General features: G+C 41.4%; 1 protein-coding gene across 1 annotated transcript in view; it reads right to left on the bottom strand.

The window, feature by feature from the left end:
• The window catches only part of COL4A1 (collagen type IV alpha 1 chain), a 114,685-nt gene that overhangs the window by 88,423 nt on the left and 9,741 nt on the right, over nt 1-16,521 (bottom strand). The window contains exon 2 of the mRNA XM_035901153.1: nt 10,101-10,111. Coding sequence (XP_035757046.1) covers nt 10,101-10,111 — 11 coding nt within the window. The remainder of the gene's footprint in view (nt 1-10,100; nt 10,112-16,521) is intronic.

Below are 16,521 nucleotides of genomic sequence, written 5' to 3'. Positions count from 1 at the left end.
TTCTCATGGCAACATCCTTAATGCGCCAGATGTATTCCCAAATCGCTCCCTAGAACAGACCACACTTTTAACCACACATCTAAATAACACTTTTTTTAAAAATCTCATATATACACTGCGTGAAAAGTTAAAGAAGACTGAAATGATCAAAATCACTACATCTACTTACCAAAAGTGGCTTATTAACCAACATTGCCTTAAACTTGTGACTACCACCTTACAGATGCGTTGCAAGTATTCATGACTACCAGGGGTCCTTTCATTTCTGGCACTCTGCTTTACATGGGAGTTACGTGAGTTTATGAAAAATTTCTAGGTCTTTTTTAATTTAAAAAGTCTTATCCCCTTGGCTGTCTCATAGATTGGAAATCTGCAAACTAAAGATCAAAAAGAGATAAATTTGAAAGAAACTGAAGGGTAATTATTAAAAAACATTTTTTTCAGCCAAAATCACACTTGCTTTGGGCCTACCTCACATTTCTTGCCCAGGGACAATGGTAACTCCATTTGGATTTGCTCATGGATTATTTTTCTAGCTGATGTAATTCAGAAGTTGAAACAGAAAAAAAAAAGTCAAATATTAAATAATTCAAGCTTTTAGGGTAGATTCAGTCTGCCTGATTTACCACTGGCATATTTTAAGCAGACTTAATGTAAGTGAAGTTTTACAAGGGAATTAGTCCCCTAACTTCACTGGTGCTTGCTTTAAAGGAGATATTTATTTATATTACTTTCTTACAATATTTATTGTTCCCCGTCTCTTACAGTTTATTTGATCTTCAAGTAAAATTATTTGGGTTTGAAAAGTACCCTATTAAGATAAGGATAAAACATTTCATCCAAGTCTTATATAGTGCTAGAAAGAAACAGAAGTTACTTTATTTAAAAGGATTTTAATAATTAAACTATGCAACTTCCAGTACTTCTTAGAGTCATCAGAAATGGAAGAGTTTACATCACTATCGTCACACACAAACAAAACTGGAAACCCAGGAAATGCGTAGAGCAAAAGTGCTCTCACCTACAAAAACCAGCCAGGTAAGCTCAGCCTATTTTCCCAGCAATCCACATCCCAAAACTACCCCGACAGACTTTTCTGTTTAACCCTTCCTTCATTTCTTCACAAAGCATGACCTCTGGAGCATCACCCAGGGCTGGCACTACTGAGAGCACTCAGAGCAGAGATCCCTGCTAATCCCTAATCCACTGAGACATGGGATTAGGAGTCTGGTTGACAAATACAGGGGCACAAAGAACAGTGGCAGGTTGTCCCAAGGGGAAGGAGGAGGAGAACATTCAGATTCCAGAACCTGTGGGCATCTCCACAGGAGCACAGTTGGGGTCATACATTGCAATTTTGTTCTATCAGGCTTCCCTTTCAACTCCAACTGAAAAAAAAAATAATCCCCAAATAGAACTGATTTCTAATCAATAGACTTCAACACAATTCAGAATCCAAGTGTCTGTAGTCACAAACATGCTCATGCCACAGCATCTCTCAGAAGGAACATAGCCCACAGCGATCTACAAAGTGTGCACAGCAGCAGAATGGCTGTGAGGATGGATACTGTTTGCCAAAACAGAAAATGCACCCAGACTGAAAGAAGAGACGGCTGGTTTCTTTCTTTGATATGCACCCATAGTATCTGACTCCTTTCCCACAATCCCCTCAAAAAAGAGACAAGAGTGATGCCAAATAGGCCATGTGAGTCAAAAGATCTTCGGGAGGTTCTTAACATCCAACAATTTTTGAGCAACTAAATGAGAATATTGCTGGAAAACGGCAACACTTAGAGCATTGAAGTTTAAAAAACAAAAGTCATGAGAAACACTACTGGAAAAGAGAAAGACACCTGCAAAGCTTCGTTTAGCAACAGTATTAACATTAGTAGTATTATTTCCTCTGCACAAATCCAAATAAACATCATTTTCAAAATTGCAGAGCACTACGCAGATCCAAACCATTGCAGCAGATTCTTTCAACAGAGTGCTGCGTACCCAGCACATCACCTACCAATATGATGAAAAACTCCGAAGTACCCAGCGATTTTGAAAAATCTTGTTACTCACTTAGATTTGGCTACACTAGCATAACTTTGGGCACCCACTTATTTAGTAAATATGATTAGATTTTGTCTACCTTTCCAAGTCACAGAGCTTTAAGAACTGAAGAGGCTCTCCAACTGGCCAAAATAAAACAAGAACACCACAAAATCTCTAACCTCCAGCGTAGGATCCTGGGTTTATTGCTACTTATTCCTAATGTAGGTGCATTCAACATAGCAGTTTTATTTATCACATGTGAAAAATTTTACATTCTCTCTTAAAACCAGCACGCCATGAAGTCATCTCATGTCTTCCCACACTTGGCAGATTTTTCTGAAAAGATCCAAAATATCACAACCGAAGTTAAGCATTGCTTGGGTAAAGACAGTTTATTTAACTGCAAAAAAAAATTTCTGTTTTTAGCTCAGAAGCAGGTCATCATAGAATGTATTGAAATAGTCTTTTTGAAATGTCCACATATCAAAAATATAAATGCTTTTATGCTACTCAAATCAAGGCCTGATGTAACGGTTACTCGTATCACTTTTTAGATCACGGAACCACCATTTCATCCCTTGGAAAAACTCTATACAAAAATAGTATCTGTGGGAAGATGGAAACATTAGGCAATTAGTGCCACAGAAGATTCTGCTATACTCATTAGGACAGCAGCCTTCTTCCTTTGGTCTTATTTTTCACATCCTTCCTTCCTTCTAGATGGCTATGTGTCACCATTTTGTAAAGAAGAAAGCATCTGAATTTTATCTTTGCAAAACCTCAAATGTATTATTTCCAGAACTTTGAAACCATTGTAGAGGAATATGTAACATCGAAAATTATAGGTATTGCAATATTTCATTCTTATCCAGAAAAATGTGCATTCTTTTAACAAAAACCAAAACACTTGAAATAAATTAAAAATGCTTTGTTTTCTCTTAACAGTGGTGACTAATTTCAAATACCGCATGGAAGCGTTCATTATCATGTACAAGTCAGAAGGAACCTTGACTTACATACTATTTTTCCCTCCTCATAAACTCTTTTGGTCTTTTCAAGTGCTACTTCTAATATGTGTACAACCTGTCCTGAAACATCTTAAATACTTAAATCACCAGCAAACTTCAAATAGGCTCTAGCAAACAAGTGTAAAGGCACAGAAAGCTTTTATTTCTGCCCAGAAGACACCGCTGGCAGTAAAAAGTTGACCTAAAGGTACTGTTGGCAGTGAAACGCTCAAGGACAGACCAACTGGTCTACAAATGCTCAGGTTGCTCTTTTCTGAAGAATTCTTAGGCTGGTTTCTTTGACATGCACACGGTGCTGGACAGGCACACACCCAGGCCGACAGACGCACCGCCAGCTCACATCCTAACCCTGCTCTTGGCCATCTGTGGTGTGCCCTGACTAATCATGTCCCGTGGGAGGACTTCCACACCAGAGACAAGTCCCTGGATAGTTTATGTTGTAGCTTACCTGTACAGTAATACCCCAGATGTGTTATGCCTTGTAACAGCAGGCAGCATTGTTAGTATTTGCCTGTCGGTCTACTTCACTGCTTCACACTATTTAACTGTGTGCCACAACAAGATTTGGACTTGGATGGCCATGAAGTGGCAGGAGCTGGTCCAGCAATGCAAGTGGAAGGCTGGTAACCTGTATAAGTCAGAGGGAATTCCTGAGCCTACTACTTAGATTGCATGACAATCCTTAAAGCAAAGCAACTTGCAGTATGAACTACATCTCATAGATGTGATTTATAACTCAGCAGATTAGTTGCGCAGTCGTCAGATTTCAGACAGCAGAGTTGCCGTATCATAAACCCCAGTTTCAAAAACTGGAATTGCCTTTCAAAAAAAGGATTGAAGGAAAATCCTTGTGTGAAAGCTATTCCTGATGAAAAGACTTTTTCATCTGTGTCTTTCAGAAAAATGGCTAGAAATAGCTGAGACAACTGACAGAAGTGACAGACAGAAGTGACAATTACGTTGAACAAAAACACTTTCAATGTATGCAGCATGCTTCTAGAAGGGGAATCCCGATTTCCTACAGCAGGAGCAGCTATAGGGAAGACCCTTCCTTTTAGTGCATGGATTGTTATTTTTTTCTCCTTCCAGTAACTGTGACTTTGTTTAAATCTACCTCAGGAACAGACAGTATCATCTTTTGCTGTGCAAACTCACCTGAGAGAACAAACTGTGACCATGGAGCCTCACTCCAAAACATCTGAAACACAGATTATTAGTTTCCTCTTACCGACAACAGCACGTGCCCTCTCTCTGACATGGTCTGTACTTTGTTTTGTCCCTGCCTATGATAATACCAAATGCATGAGTGACCAGCTATGACAATCCTGACCTCCTCATATGTGGGTGACAGGCAAATGGAAGCCACAATCGTATCTGCATTGGGTGATGCAGATCGATGCTACACAGGGTCTTCTTGAGATTAGGGCACGGGTTAGATCCAGCCTGAGGATGCTTAATTCTGAAAAGAAATGTGATGCTTGAGAGGTGGGGGAAGTTAGTTGGAAGAGTGTAAGTAGTATCATCTCTATAACCCCTTAGTGCAGGAAAACTAGAGTGAAAGAGTGGGGAAATGTATCCTTTACAGACAACACCAGTTTTCTGGGGACTAATAGAACTTTCAGGCACTAAAGGATTCCCATGATTTAAAAACAACAACAACAAAGGGACCAAAAAAAAAAAGATTTTCAGTTGTCTCAGTACAGTTCTAATTCTCACTGAAGCTTTTCCTGCAGTTAAGACCATTTATAACCTTTTTCATCACTAAGAGGGGAATAGCCGCAATCACTTTTTCCTCAATTAAGTCATTAGTAGGGTCTTGCTCGCTTTCACAACACAAAAGTATCTTAAGACCTCTACCCTTCTGTCAGCTTAGGTTCACACCAATGAACATACAAAGTTTTAGTAATAGGGAAACGGGTTTCATGGGGAGATAGGGAGAAATTAGTAATTTAGTCTCCTGTCTTTGTGCATTCTGTGCACTGCATAGATGCCCCATTTCGTCCCCTCTCTGATTGTGTGCCGTTTTCAATAAACTCCTGAATGGTTTGAGATTCACCCCAAGAGGGAAGAGCAGAAGGAGCCACTACAACTGTCCCAACACTTCCTTCCCCAGGAAGGCTTTTGCAGGAGCAACATTTCAAACCACAGCACCTTCTCAGGCAATAAATATTTTCTGTTCAAGATTAACCACCTTTAAAATGCAAGATGTAGTAAATTAATTTCAAATGCCTCTCAAGGAGAGCAAAGGTACCCTTTGACAGAAATATGGTGAGGTATAAAAAGCAGAGTAAGAATAAGTTCGAATAGCAGCTTCACACATACTTAAGGAGAGTCATATGTGGCTCTAATGAAGGACTGTCAGATTCAATTTTGAATCTTATCTGTTTATTCTAAACTAATGGCGGCAGTATATTAGCCATTTGGGCATCAAATGTCTTATTTCATTTATAATAACTCCTGGAAATGCATGTCCCATAATAAAATGGCTATAAAATTAAATTCAGTTTACAGGCACTAGCTTAAGAATTTTTGAAAGGTATGCTCAGGATTTAGAGAAATGATATTTATTGCATTAGAGAAGTGGATTATAGACATGGATTATTGCAGAAATGGATTTTCTGCAAAGTCGTTATGTTTACCTAGAAAAAAATAACATTTGAGAGGTGTATGTTGAACAAGTGCTTCTCAGTGACTACACTGAATACTGTAATATTTGTCATCCTATTTTCACTTCAGAATAGAAGCCTACTCAACCTCACTTTATATTTTCACTTTCAAGCAAAACCAGATGACTTCTCATGTACTTTCAGTTTTCGAAAATTAGTCCCTGTCAATGATTTAATCTCCCCTCCAAACCAAAAGATATTAGATTACAATTACAACGCACTGAAAACAGGAAATGTTGTAAACTCTGACACAGTATTAGCCATGCTGGTTCAAATGACACTGTGAAATTTTCTTAATCGTGGTCAGTCACCACTTGCCTACATAGCTGTTTGACCCTTGACTTCTAGGAGAGTTGCGTGAGAAACAGCTTCTTTTAACAATGAAGTCACTGCCAGGCCATATGGATCAAGTAGGGATACTTAGGATACTTCCAAACCACAGCACGCTTGCATTTCATTACTGAAGGAATTACAGTAATAAATCTAGATATAAAAACCAGAAAAATAATTCTTCACTGTACTCTCTTTCTTGACAATGTTGGAACTTCAGTTGGTCAGCTGGATGTTCATGCCAATGGAGGCGAGAATTTTTACTTATTGTGTGGATCTTCCTAGTACATACATTTCATTTCAATGAATTCCCCCAAAGACACAAAGCAGATAAGCTCCCATTACCATCATTCATTAGGCGAATGGACAATCTGGCTGTATTGTTACCAATTTATTCAAATAGCACTCAGAGCACGCCACTCTCCACTAAATTTCTTTTACACGGTTTACTAAGATAAGAAAGAAAATATTTCTGCGAAAAAACTAAGAGTTCTTCACAACAGCAGCTTCAGCAGCAGGTTTGGGATGAGCTACTTCACCAGCTGGGATGAGCTTTGATCTCAGTCTAGCATCATGCATTCAGGCTTTAATCACACAATTAAAAATAAATTAAATTTATTTTAAATATTCATACACTGCAGTACAAGTCAATGACATGCAAATCAGCAGGAGAAAAAAAGATAAATAAAAAAGGCAGCCCTTTAACCATCATTAACTGGATCAGAACATGAAATGAAGCACCCTCCCAGGAGCAGCATACACTGGGCAGCGTGGCAAAGGAGGAGCCTCACGATGAGCAGGACGGGGGATGCACTTGCCGGCAGCTTCAGAACTGGGCAGGACTGATGGAGAAGAGCAGCAGCACCCAAAACCCTGGAGAGGTTTTCCGTACCAGGAGACTGGGAGGACGGAAACTGCACAAAGTCAGAGGGAAACAGATGTGCTTCTGTGAAAAAAGGGCCAGATAAGAGGATGGACTGGACAGACCACCAGGATGAGGGCATTAGCCCATGGTGCCTAGGGGAAGGTGAAGATGTCATTAGCTGTAACCCAGGGCAGATGGAGCAACGGTGTCCTCAGCAAGGGAACAGGGGGAGTCTCCTGTTGCTGAGGCAGCAGAGGTTTGGGACCAGATATGGAGAACATGAAGGAGTTTGATTCATTGGGCAAGAGTGGTGTGCAGGAGGTCAGGAGGACACAAGAGCTGGGAATAAGAGGAGACCCCCAGATGGGCCAAGAGATGAACAAAAAATTGAGACTGGGTCAAGACTGTGTACTAAAAGGAGAGGGGATACCACAGGAGGTCTCCCTTTCCATCACTGGCCCTTCTAGTCAGGGCACGTGGACACACACACAGGGCTGCCATCCAACCCTAACCCTCAGCTGATGTTTTGCTTTGCTATCCAAAATCCTTCTCAGCTTAGCTTACTTTCATGCATCAGAAATCAGTAAATCATAAGTACAGGGGGAATACAGGCTAAGTTTTCATCCTTTTTTTGGCTTCTAAATAATACGGAAAACTACTAAAAAATTAATTGTTTGCACCCCTCTATTGAACTGTGTTTGCCTGCAGCTCAGAATATTCAGAAAGATCTGGTTTTTTACTATTATAATTGCACTCACAAAGCCCAAGTTCTGAAAAGAAGTCAGTCATCTCAAAGTACAAAGACATGTCACCATAACAATATAGCCTTCCTTTTCCCACTAGGGGAAGCATTACCTTTGTAACAAATACTTTATTTAAAAAACCGCCCCAAAATACTAAATCCACGGCTCATGTAATTTAATGTAAGCTGCAGATACATGCAAGGTCATATGCTAAGTAAATTAAGAGAACAATATATTGCTCTGTCGTCTTGCTTAACTGCCCCAGTACGTATGTTTTATGTAAAATGTAGGCAGCGCTGAGAAGCTGCGCTATGTGGGAGGGCAAGCAAGAGGGGTGAGGAAAGAGCCTTTCAAAAGATCCTGGAGTTTTCTTCAACATTGAATGGCATGTAGGCAACACACACCCCTTGCCTTGAGAAATATTAAAACTCTGCTCCTAAAGAGGTCCTCACACAGCTCAGCCACACTCACTGAAGTTTTTCAAAACTGCCTCGTAACGCCCATGCACATTCAGCCTCAAAGATGACTAAAAATTCACAGTTATGGGCAATATGAAGAATCTGGGAGAATGGTAAATTTAGCTACAAAGAAAGAACAGCATCACACAGAGGTAAGGCCTTTCTGTGAAGCATTTTTAAAAAACTTCCCATTTCTCTGATGAAAGAAAATCTTTGCTAATGTTTCTTCCTTAATTAAAAAATCTAGGGGGTTTGCGCTTTTCTTTACTGAGATTTGAAAAAAATATAAACCAAGGGTCAGGAGGAGCAGGCAGCTGGGCTCTCCATCTGGTGCACAGCCTTCAAAGAAGAGCTAAAGATCCTCTAAACCTTTTTTGCATTTATTTTTCACTCAGTTTGAGGTGCACTCAAAGAAAACCATTTTCCCAGTGTTCCCTGGATATCATTACTCCAAAACAAGGCTAAGTGCAAGAGATTAAGCAATACCAAGCAGGGTCAGAGGTGACAAGAAAATTGTTGCTTGATCATAAAATCACTGTGGAAGTCTCGCCCAAAATTGCTTATAACAATCTCCCACAGCTGCCTTCTTTAAACAAAAAAAATGACTTTTTGAAACGGACTTCCCTCGTGCATCCTACAAAGGGGGAGACAGGGAGCAAAGAAACATATGAATATAACATGAATAGGTTTGATTAGTTTTCCAAGTGTTCACTGATGCACACTGAACCTGAGTTTAATCGCCAATGTTTGAGACAACTATAAGGCATCATGTATTGCCTAGCTGTCCTTCAGTTTCTCTGAAGCAAAATAAATTTCTGAGGGCATCTTGTAGCTCAGTGTCCACATGCTGAATTGCTGCCGGTTTGTATTAACAGTTAAGTGCCTTGTTTCCTCTTTAAGTTAAAGAACTAGAGAATAGTATCTGAAAAGAGAGGCCAAGAAGCTACTAAGCCCGCTGTCTCGAAGAAGGATCAAGTACACCTGTTCCTCATAGTGCTTCTCTGGTCCTTCTTAAAACTTACCAATTTAATGACCAATCCGAATCCTTCCCCCAGCAATTTAATGATTCTTTTCTTACTTGCAGAACAGAGAGAATTTATTCTTACCCACTTCTCAACAACTTTTTATATAGCTCGAGACCTGTGCTTTTTCTCTTTCCTCTCACCTCAGAGGAGCAATGCCCATCCTCTTTTCCAGACAGGGCATGCAAGCCTCCCCTGGAGGACTGCGTGCTACTGCCTCCCTCCACCATTTGACCAGACATTTGCAGGCAACATTTGCATGATGAAGTAGATGAGATATGTTAACATAATTACTGGATTCACCGTTATCTGCTGCTTCACCACTCACCACTTGTTCCTGTGTTACAGAGCCACCGACCTGAGTTTATACGGCTGCTGCCAGCATGAGCAGCGTGGGTGTTCATTTACACGGGTGCTTCCACTTCGTTTAGTTAGCCAGGGATCTTTTGGGGGAACTTTGAGAAAAGCTGATTAGTCTATATTAGTTCACGGGTATTCCTTCCCCACCTTTTAAAGAAAAGCAAACCAAAGCAGGTATTACAGCGGGTCTGTCCAGTGTCCTACCTCACATAACTTCTTAAAGGTAGCTGCTAATGACTGTAAGAGCACAACAGCCTACTCGCTGAAGGTGAAGCTGAGTCTATCAGTCAATCTCAGTCACTGCCACCATAAGGAATCATCCTGTTCCTCACAAAAAAAGACTGTTTTAAAAATAATAATTCTCTTTTCACAGGCTAGTGAGCTGAACGGGGTCAGAGTAGGACAAACAATTATGGTGTATTAGAGAAGTAATGAGAGTGCATGGCTAGGAGTAAGAAGATAGAGCCGATCGGTTCAGGTGTAACGTACAACTACACCTCGGTAGTTCTTACAGGCTGGAAGTCCAGGCTTAAGTCCATGGCACAATGCTGTAGGTCCACCAGCATTTGATGTTAGCACAGCCACCACAAGTAGACCTGTCACTGATCCCCTCCTACCAGCAGCACAAGCATGCAGTGGACTGCGTTGGTGAGAGTCATTTTCCAAAAACTAACATAGCAAAGGGTTTTTAAAACATCAAAATTTTTGAGTCAAATCAACTCCCTGCCCTGCTCCACCATGTAACTGGATGAATTCCCATGGCAGCACACGAAGGGGCAGAGTTCAGGAGTAGGAGTAAGCTCCTGGGAGTGGGCAGGGGCAGGAGAGAGAGACGGCTTCATCTGATGGCTCTGCAGCTGAAAAAAACTAGACTGTGAGCACTGCCATGAGTCTGAGTCATGAGGGTCAAATGATTTTAAAATATGCATCTAATTTAAGTAGGTTCTGGCCTGCTCCTTCCCCAAGAAAGCTCAGATTCCTGATGATGCATGCGTTAACCACCTGAACATATAAGCCTCACTCATCATGAGGTTTTCATCGCCAATTACAAAGGCACAACTTCTTGCCTTTGTTTTTCTCTTACCGTATGGAGTATTCTCTCTTTGTTATGCCCCCTGTTCATTTTATCTCAGTCTGATCTTTCCAAGTATATCCATACACACCCATGGTACTTATTTCTAATGGTTTTTAGTAATTTGGCCATGCTGCCATTTCCTGTTCTGTTTCACTCAATCTCTTCAGTGAAGCTCTCCGTTAGTTCCCTGTTATGCTTTCTGTTTTTCCCATTGTGGTTGTACAGTTTATGCTGCTCAAAGTGCAACACTAATTGTTTCGTCTTGCTTCCAACAGGATCCTACCAAAGCATCCCTGAGTTAATTGAAGAGAATCTACTTCAGCTTTATTCTTTTACATATTTTCTATTTCTTCCCTCTTCAGAAATTATGAAAACTGTAATTCACAGTCATCACCGACCATAATTCACAATTCATTGCCATTTTCACCATTTCATCGAACCTCCCCTATGAGGACAGGCTGAGAGAGTTGGGCTTGTTCAGCCTGGAGAAGAGAAGGCTGCGGGGAGACCTGATTGCGGCCTTTCAGTACCTAAAGGGGGCCTATAGGAAAGACGGGGAAAATCTTTTTAGCAAGGCCTGCTGTGACAGGACAAGGGGTAATGGCTTTAAACTAACGGAGGGTAGATTTAGACTGGGTATAAGGAAGAAATTCTTTACAATGAGGGTAGTAAAACACTGGAATGGGTTGTCCAAGGAGGCAGTAGAGGCCCCATCCCTGGAAACATTCAAGGCCAGGTTGGACGGGGCTCTGAGCAACCTGATCCAGTTAAACATGTCCCTGCTCACTGCAGGGGGGTTGGGCTAGATGGCCTCTAAAGGTCCCTTCCAACCCAAAGCATTCTGTGATTCTATGGTTCTATGATTTTCATAATCTCTAAAAGTTCCTCTCAACAGGTGAAAGCCAGAAATAAAAGACCAATACCCCTAAAATGCTTGCTAGATGCTTATTCCTTTTTTGGATTAAAATGTTACTCTGAATTCCCCACTTTCCTACGGCAAATGCTACACCAGGCAATCACTGTATCTTTATGTAAGGGCTCATTTTTGTTGGATGTATGTTAATAAACAGGATATTAAATAATAAAAACTGTAAGACAAGAATACAGACTAGGAAAATATGCCCTCACAAGAAAGAGCATTATGAAACTTCATGAAAATTATGGCATGAATGAAAGAGCATTTTATTGTCTGTCCATTCTGATTTCTCTGCTGCCCCCACACATATCCCTGGACAGCAGACACATTATCCCTCTTATTCTAGGGACGTGTATCTAATCCATTACAAGGCATGCTCGGTTCCGCAGCGCAAGCTGCAGTAAGCTGTTAGGTTAGCACCAAGCCAAACATTAACTCACAATGAAAAAGAATCCAAGATGCTGGGGGGGGAAAGGGGGCAGATGAGAAATGCTTGCTGCATTACACAGTGCACTGGGTAATAATGCTATGTGAAGCACATGAGGGAAAGAACCTAGGAGATGCACCTTGTCCTAGATGTTCTCGCTGCTCTTCAGACCCAGCTGTGGAGTTTTGATTTTTCCCTTGCCCATCTTTCGTTCAGTTCAGTACAGCACCAAATGAACAGGGTGTAGCTACAAGCAGCTCTTGCAATAAATGCATTATCCATATTAACCAATAATTAATAATATAAATAATGCTTTCAATTCAAAACATGGAAGCAGACATGTTTGCTCCAGGCTCAGTTTGCCAAACAAAAAAAGCCCCATTCCTTTGATGTAAGATCAGAGAATGCTGGTTAGTCAAGGAGGCTGTATGATCTCAAAGCTTATTTAGCTTGTAAATTCTCAGGCAGTCATCATTTGTTCCACAGTAAAGATCCATTTAGTGAAGAAAAAAAAAATAGGACCCAATGGGAACTTACTTGCCTGTTTTTGGTTATTGAGAAGACTTCCATTGATATTCCTGGCTTGCTATATTTTTTCCACTGTACACAAAGATGACAAAGGTCATGCAATACAGCATTTAAAATTTCTCATAGAAAATAAATGAACCATGACTCATACATGGGTACAGCACGTTCTTTACTTTTTCCCTAAAGTAAGAGATAGTACCAAGTTTTTGTTTGCAGCTGCACAAATGGAATATCAAAGACACATACTCCTGAACATATGTTTCTAAAATTCGCAGTGGAACAATTGCACCAAAGTCTTCAAAACTGAGCATACCCAAGGCAGTGCTGAAGAACATCGGTAATCTTCAACAGTAAACATTTAGTGACGCACATCTCCAACATGTTGCAATACAGGAGATTAAGACAAAAGCCATCTTCAATTAACAGACCAATGACGGCATTTGACCATTAGTCTTCCAAGTATCAGTCACATTTGGTCACCACAACAAGGTTGCAAATATTAGGACTCCTATGCGCTATGTCTTCACTTTCCGCTTACCCTCCAGTCTAGGTAGATCTCTGATAATCACAAACTATTTTTTAAAAGCCTCTAGAAAGAAGAAGTGAGCCTGGGGGAGAAGGAGAGGAGGGGGTGTGAGGCTTGGCCAGCACAGCAAGTGATGGGGGATAGGGGAGCAGGTGAGGAGGAGAAGGAGGAGGGCTTGCTCCTAAGTGGGAGCGTTTGGGGACAGGATGGTTTGAGGGACATGTCTGTGTTACAGAGATGTGCAGAAGGTGTGTTGCTGTGGCACAAAGTCAGGGAAGATAATGGAGGGGTTGAACTGGAGCAGAAGGGCTAAAAGTAGCGTTATGGGAACACCACCATAGCAATCACCCTCCCATCCCTCATCTGTCCCCACTGTCCCCTTCCTCCCCACTGATTTTGACCATTTTGCCTCATATTCAGATGCACAAAATTTCATTTATTGCACCCTGTATTAAGTTCACTAACTAATATACTAACTTATTAACTGAAGGAAAAAAAAAATCAGGGCAATGAAGTATCCTACATCTACAGGCTTAGGTAGCTTTCATTTGCTGAAGCAATTTTGTGCTTCATAAATCAAGTTGTATATTTAACCAATTTAGGTTAATGTGTATCAGGGAGCACAGCACAGGCAGGGGGTGGGCATTTTGGCCAACCTTTTAATCAACTCTTGAGCTTCAGCTATTCAACCTGTTGCCTTTTAACCCATGCCGAGGCTCATCCTGCTGTCCTCAGGCTGGCAGAAAGCTACAGTATAAGGAAAGAGCCGAGGCAATAAGGCAGAAACACAAGCTCTTTTCTATTACATCACATGAAATTTTGTTTAGGAAAGACACAAATCAAATTGGCAGATTAATTTGATAGAGCAGAACACAAGAGTGAAACGCACGACAGCACGCATTCCATTTCTGTGTGACACAGCAGCGCCCCTTTTACCTTCAAATTATCTCCTTTTATGGGCTCCATGCAGAGAGGGCAACCGCTGAACTCACTGCTTCTAGAGAACAGGAAACTTCATTTTGGGTGCATCTGATTCATGCTGCTTCCCACCGTCATTCTTACGCAGCCACAGTTTTCACCCCCCCCACACCCCCCCACCATGGAGGGAACAGGAAGCTCTGCCAATGCTTTTGCTTCCAGTTTTCCACCTGGTTATTCTAACACAGGCAGACTTTGTTAAAAGTAAATAACCTTCCCCAAATTCATATGCCTATAGTTCAGAACAGGTTACTGAGAATTTTATTTTACAACTATACTCCCCCTGCCACTTTCCCATAAGCAAAACCAGACTGAAAATCTGCACAGAACTATTTCCACAGCTTTTCAAAATCAAATTATCACTGGCCATGGGACAAAACCAGGCGTGTTAGTTCAAACCCACAGGACAAACACCTCTTTCTGTATCGTCCAAGAGTGGAACCAGTGCCTAGTCAAACTTGCTTAGCACAAACAGCGGCCACACTGGATGCTCTCTCCATAGAATCATAGAATGTTTTGGGTTGGAAGGGACCCCTAGAGGTCATCTAGTCCAACCCTCAATCCATCTATCACTTTCATTGCTGAGAAGGATACTGGGAAGGGAAATGCCTCTCCCTCCCTGGTTTCTACCTCTGATAAAATCAAAGGCAGGGAGGGACCTGAGAATCCAGTCTCTTCACAGCACCAGAGCCCAGCACTGGGAGCAAGAGGTACAGAAAGCTCTTTAAAGCTCAAAAGTGCATCTACAAAACAAGTAGCCAGAGGAAAGCCCTACACAAAGGCATCATCTTTTCTCTCCTCATCTGCTGGAGCCATCTCTCACCTACAAAAGCAACTCCACAGGCAGGACTACAGCCGGGAAGTTTTAACTTTCTCTGCAATTCTTTCATCTAAATACAAAGAGGGGCTCGGACTGCAGAGGTGAGGAGGTTCAGTGAAACAAAGACATCATTTGCACTTAACTCAGACCATTCACAGCTCAGGCTTCTCAAACAGTTTTAGAAGCAGCTGCTTTTCAAAAGACCTTCCCTTCTGTGAAATACCTTTCAGGCCCAAATGTCCTGTTTCTCAATGACATTAGGCCTGTGCAAGATTCAGGTTTTGACCTAAATTTGTAAAAATTCTTAACTGCACAACGATCCATTTAAGTACTGAAACTCATTAATAACTTCCCTGAAAAAGCAAATCACTGCACTTTAGTACTGAGGTGCCACATTGTGCCCATGGGATATACAATACCCATATACTATACCCTATACCATACCGCTTGGGATTCGAAGTGATTAGTACTTTCTCTGTATACTGTTTTTTCTTGACTTTTCCCCCACAGATGACAGAGGGGAAGGGGGTTGGCGAGTTTTGTTGTCCTTGATGGTACATCTAAACCAGGTGCCTGAAAATGGAAGCCGACGTTCCAGCATCACTTTGACCCACTTTGTTTGGACGGTACAGAACTGGAAACAACATTTGTGTTTCCTCCTTGTGCGGCACACATTGTCCAAGCAAAACTAAGCAGTCTCGGCCATGGCACCAGCCCCAGCCAGGAGAGGGGACCTCTGGTACAGCCCTTCTGGGGCAGGTACGACTGCGCAGGGCATCACACACAGCTGCCCAGTGAAACCTTGGCCGCTCCTCAGGGGCATGTGGTATGTCCCATTGCTGGAAAGCTGGACAAACCACCCAGCAAGAGTCCGTAGCCTGCTCCGTCTGATCAGTTCTGCACTTTGAAAAGGTTGGTTTGCAGGCAGGAATGAATTTCTACAGATTACAGAGCGTTACAATAAATTCCTCCATCTCCTGCTTCCAGTGTACGGCTTTTTTCTCATTTTGCCTCCTCTAATGTATAAAACCCATTTACAGCACGTGTACTTTATTTTAAAAATTAAAGCCACACAAAACCATTGCACATAGAGCCTCTTGAGGAACAGCTGAAAGAATCAACATGTTACAAACACCATAATAATGGGAAGACACAGTTTAAGATATATCTACTGCAGAAGCGGTAATCTAGGCATCTATTTCCTATTAGCTACCATCAAAACCATTCTACTGTGAAAACCAGACATACCTGCTAAGACATATACGTCCTGACTCACGTGGCAGGCACCCCAGACTTTGGAAGAAATAAAGCCTGACCCTTAGCACACACGTACACACACAGGCATCTCTACTGCTATGAAATTATGAATGGAAAATTAGAAGCAAAGGAGCTAAAGGCAGAGCTGATAACACAGATGTGCATTAGCAGTTTGAGTCTGAGGATGTAAACTTATTTAGGGCGAGAACAAGATTGGCATTATATTGGCATTACTTCATTTTAGTACTGTTGCTTAATCTGTATATCTAATTCTCCACATAAAGCTTGACTTTGTGCTAAATAAGAAATGCCTTTACGCTCCACCAGCAGACTCTGTCCGTTCTACAAAAAGTGAACATCCATTTATTTCATCTAAAGGTCAAAAGTGAAATGCCTTTGGGAGATCCCATGCAACCTTAAAATAAAAGTCGCATTCCTAAACTCCGAATTATCTAGAATGCAACACAATGTCATTATTA

The sequence above is a fragment of the Egretta garzetta genome, unplaced genomic scaffold, assembly GCF_000687185.1.
Source record: "Egretta garzetta isolate BGI_Z169 unplaced genomic scaffold, ASM68718v1 scaffold168, whole genome shotgun sequence".
Lineage (NCBI taxonomy): Eukaryota > Metazoa > Chordata > Aves > Pelecaniformes > Ardeidae > Egretta > Egretta garzetta.
This window is presented reverse-complemented; position numbering and strand designations above follow the sequence as displayed.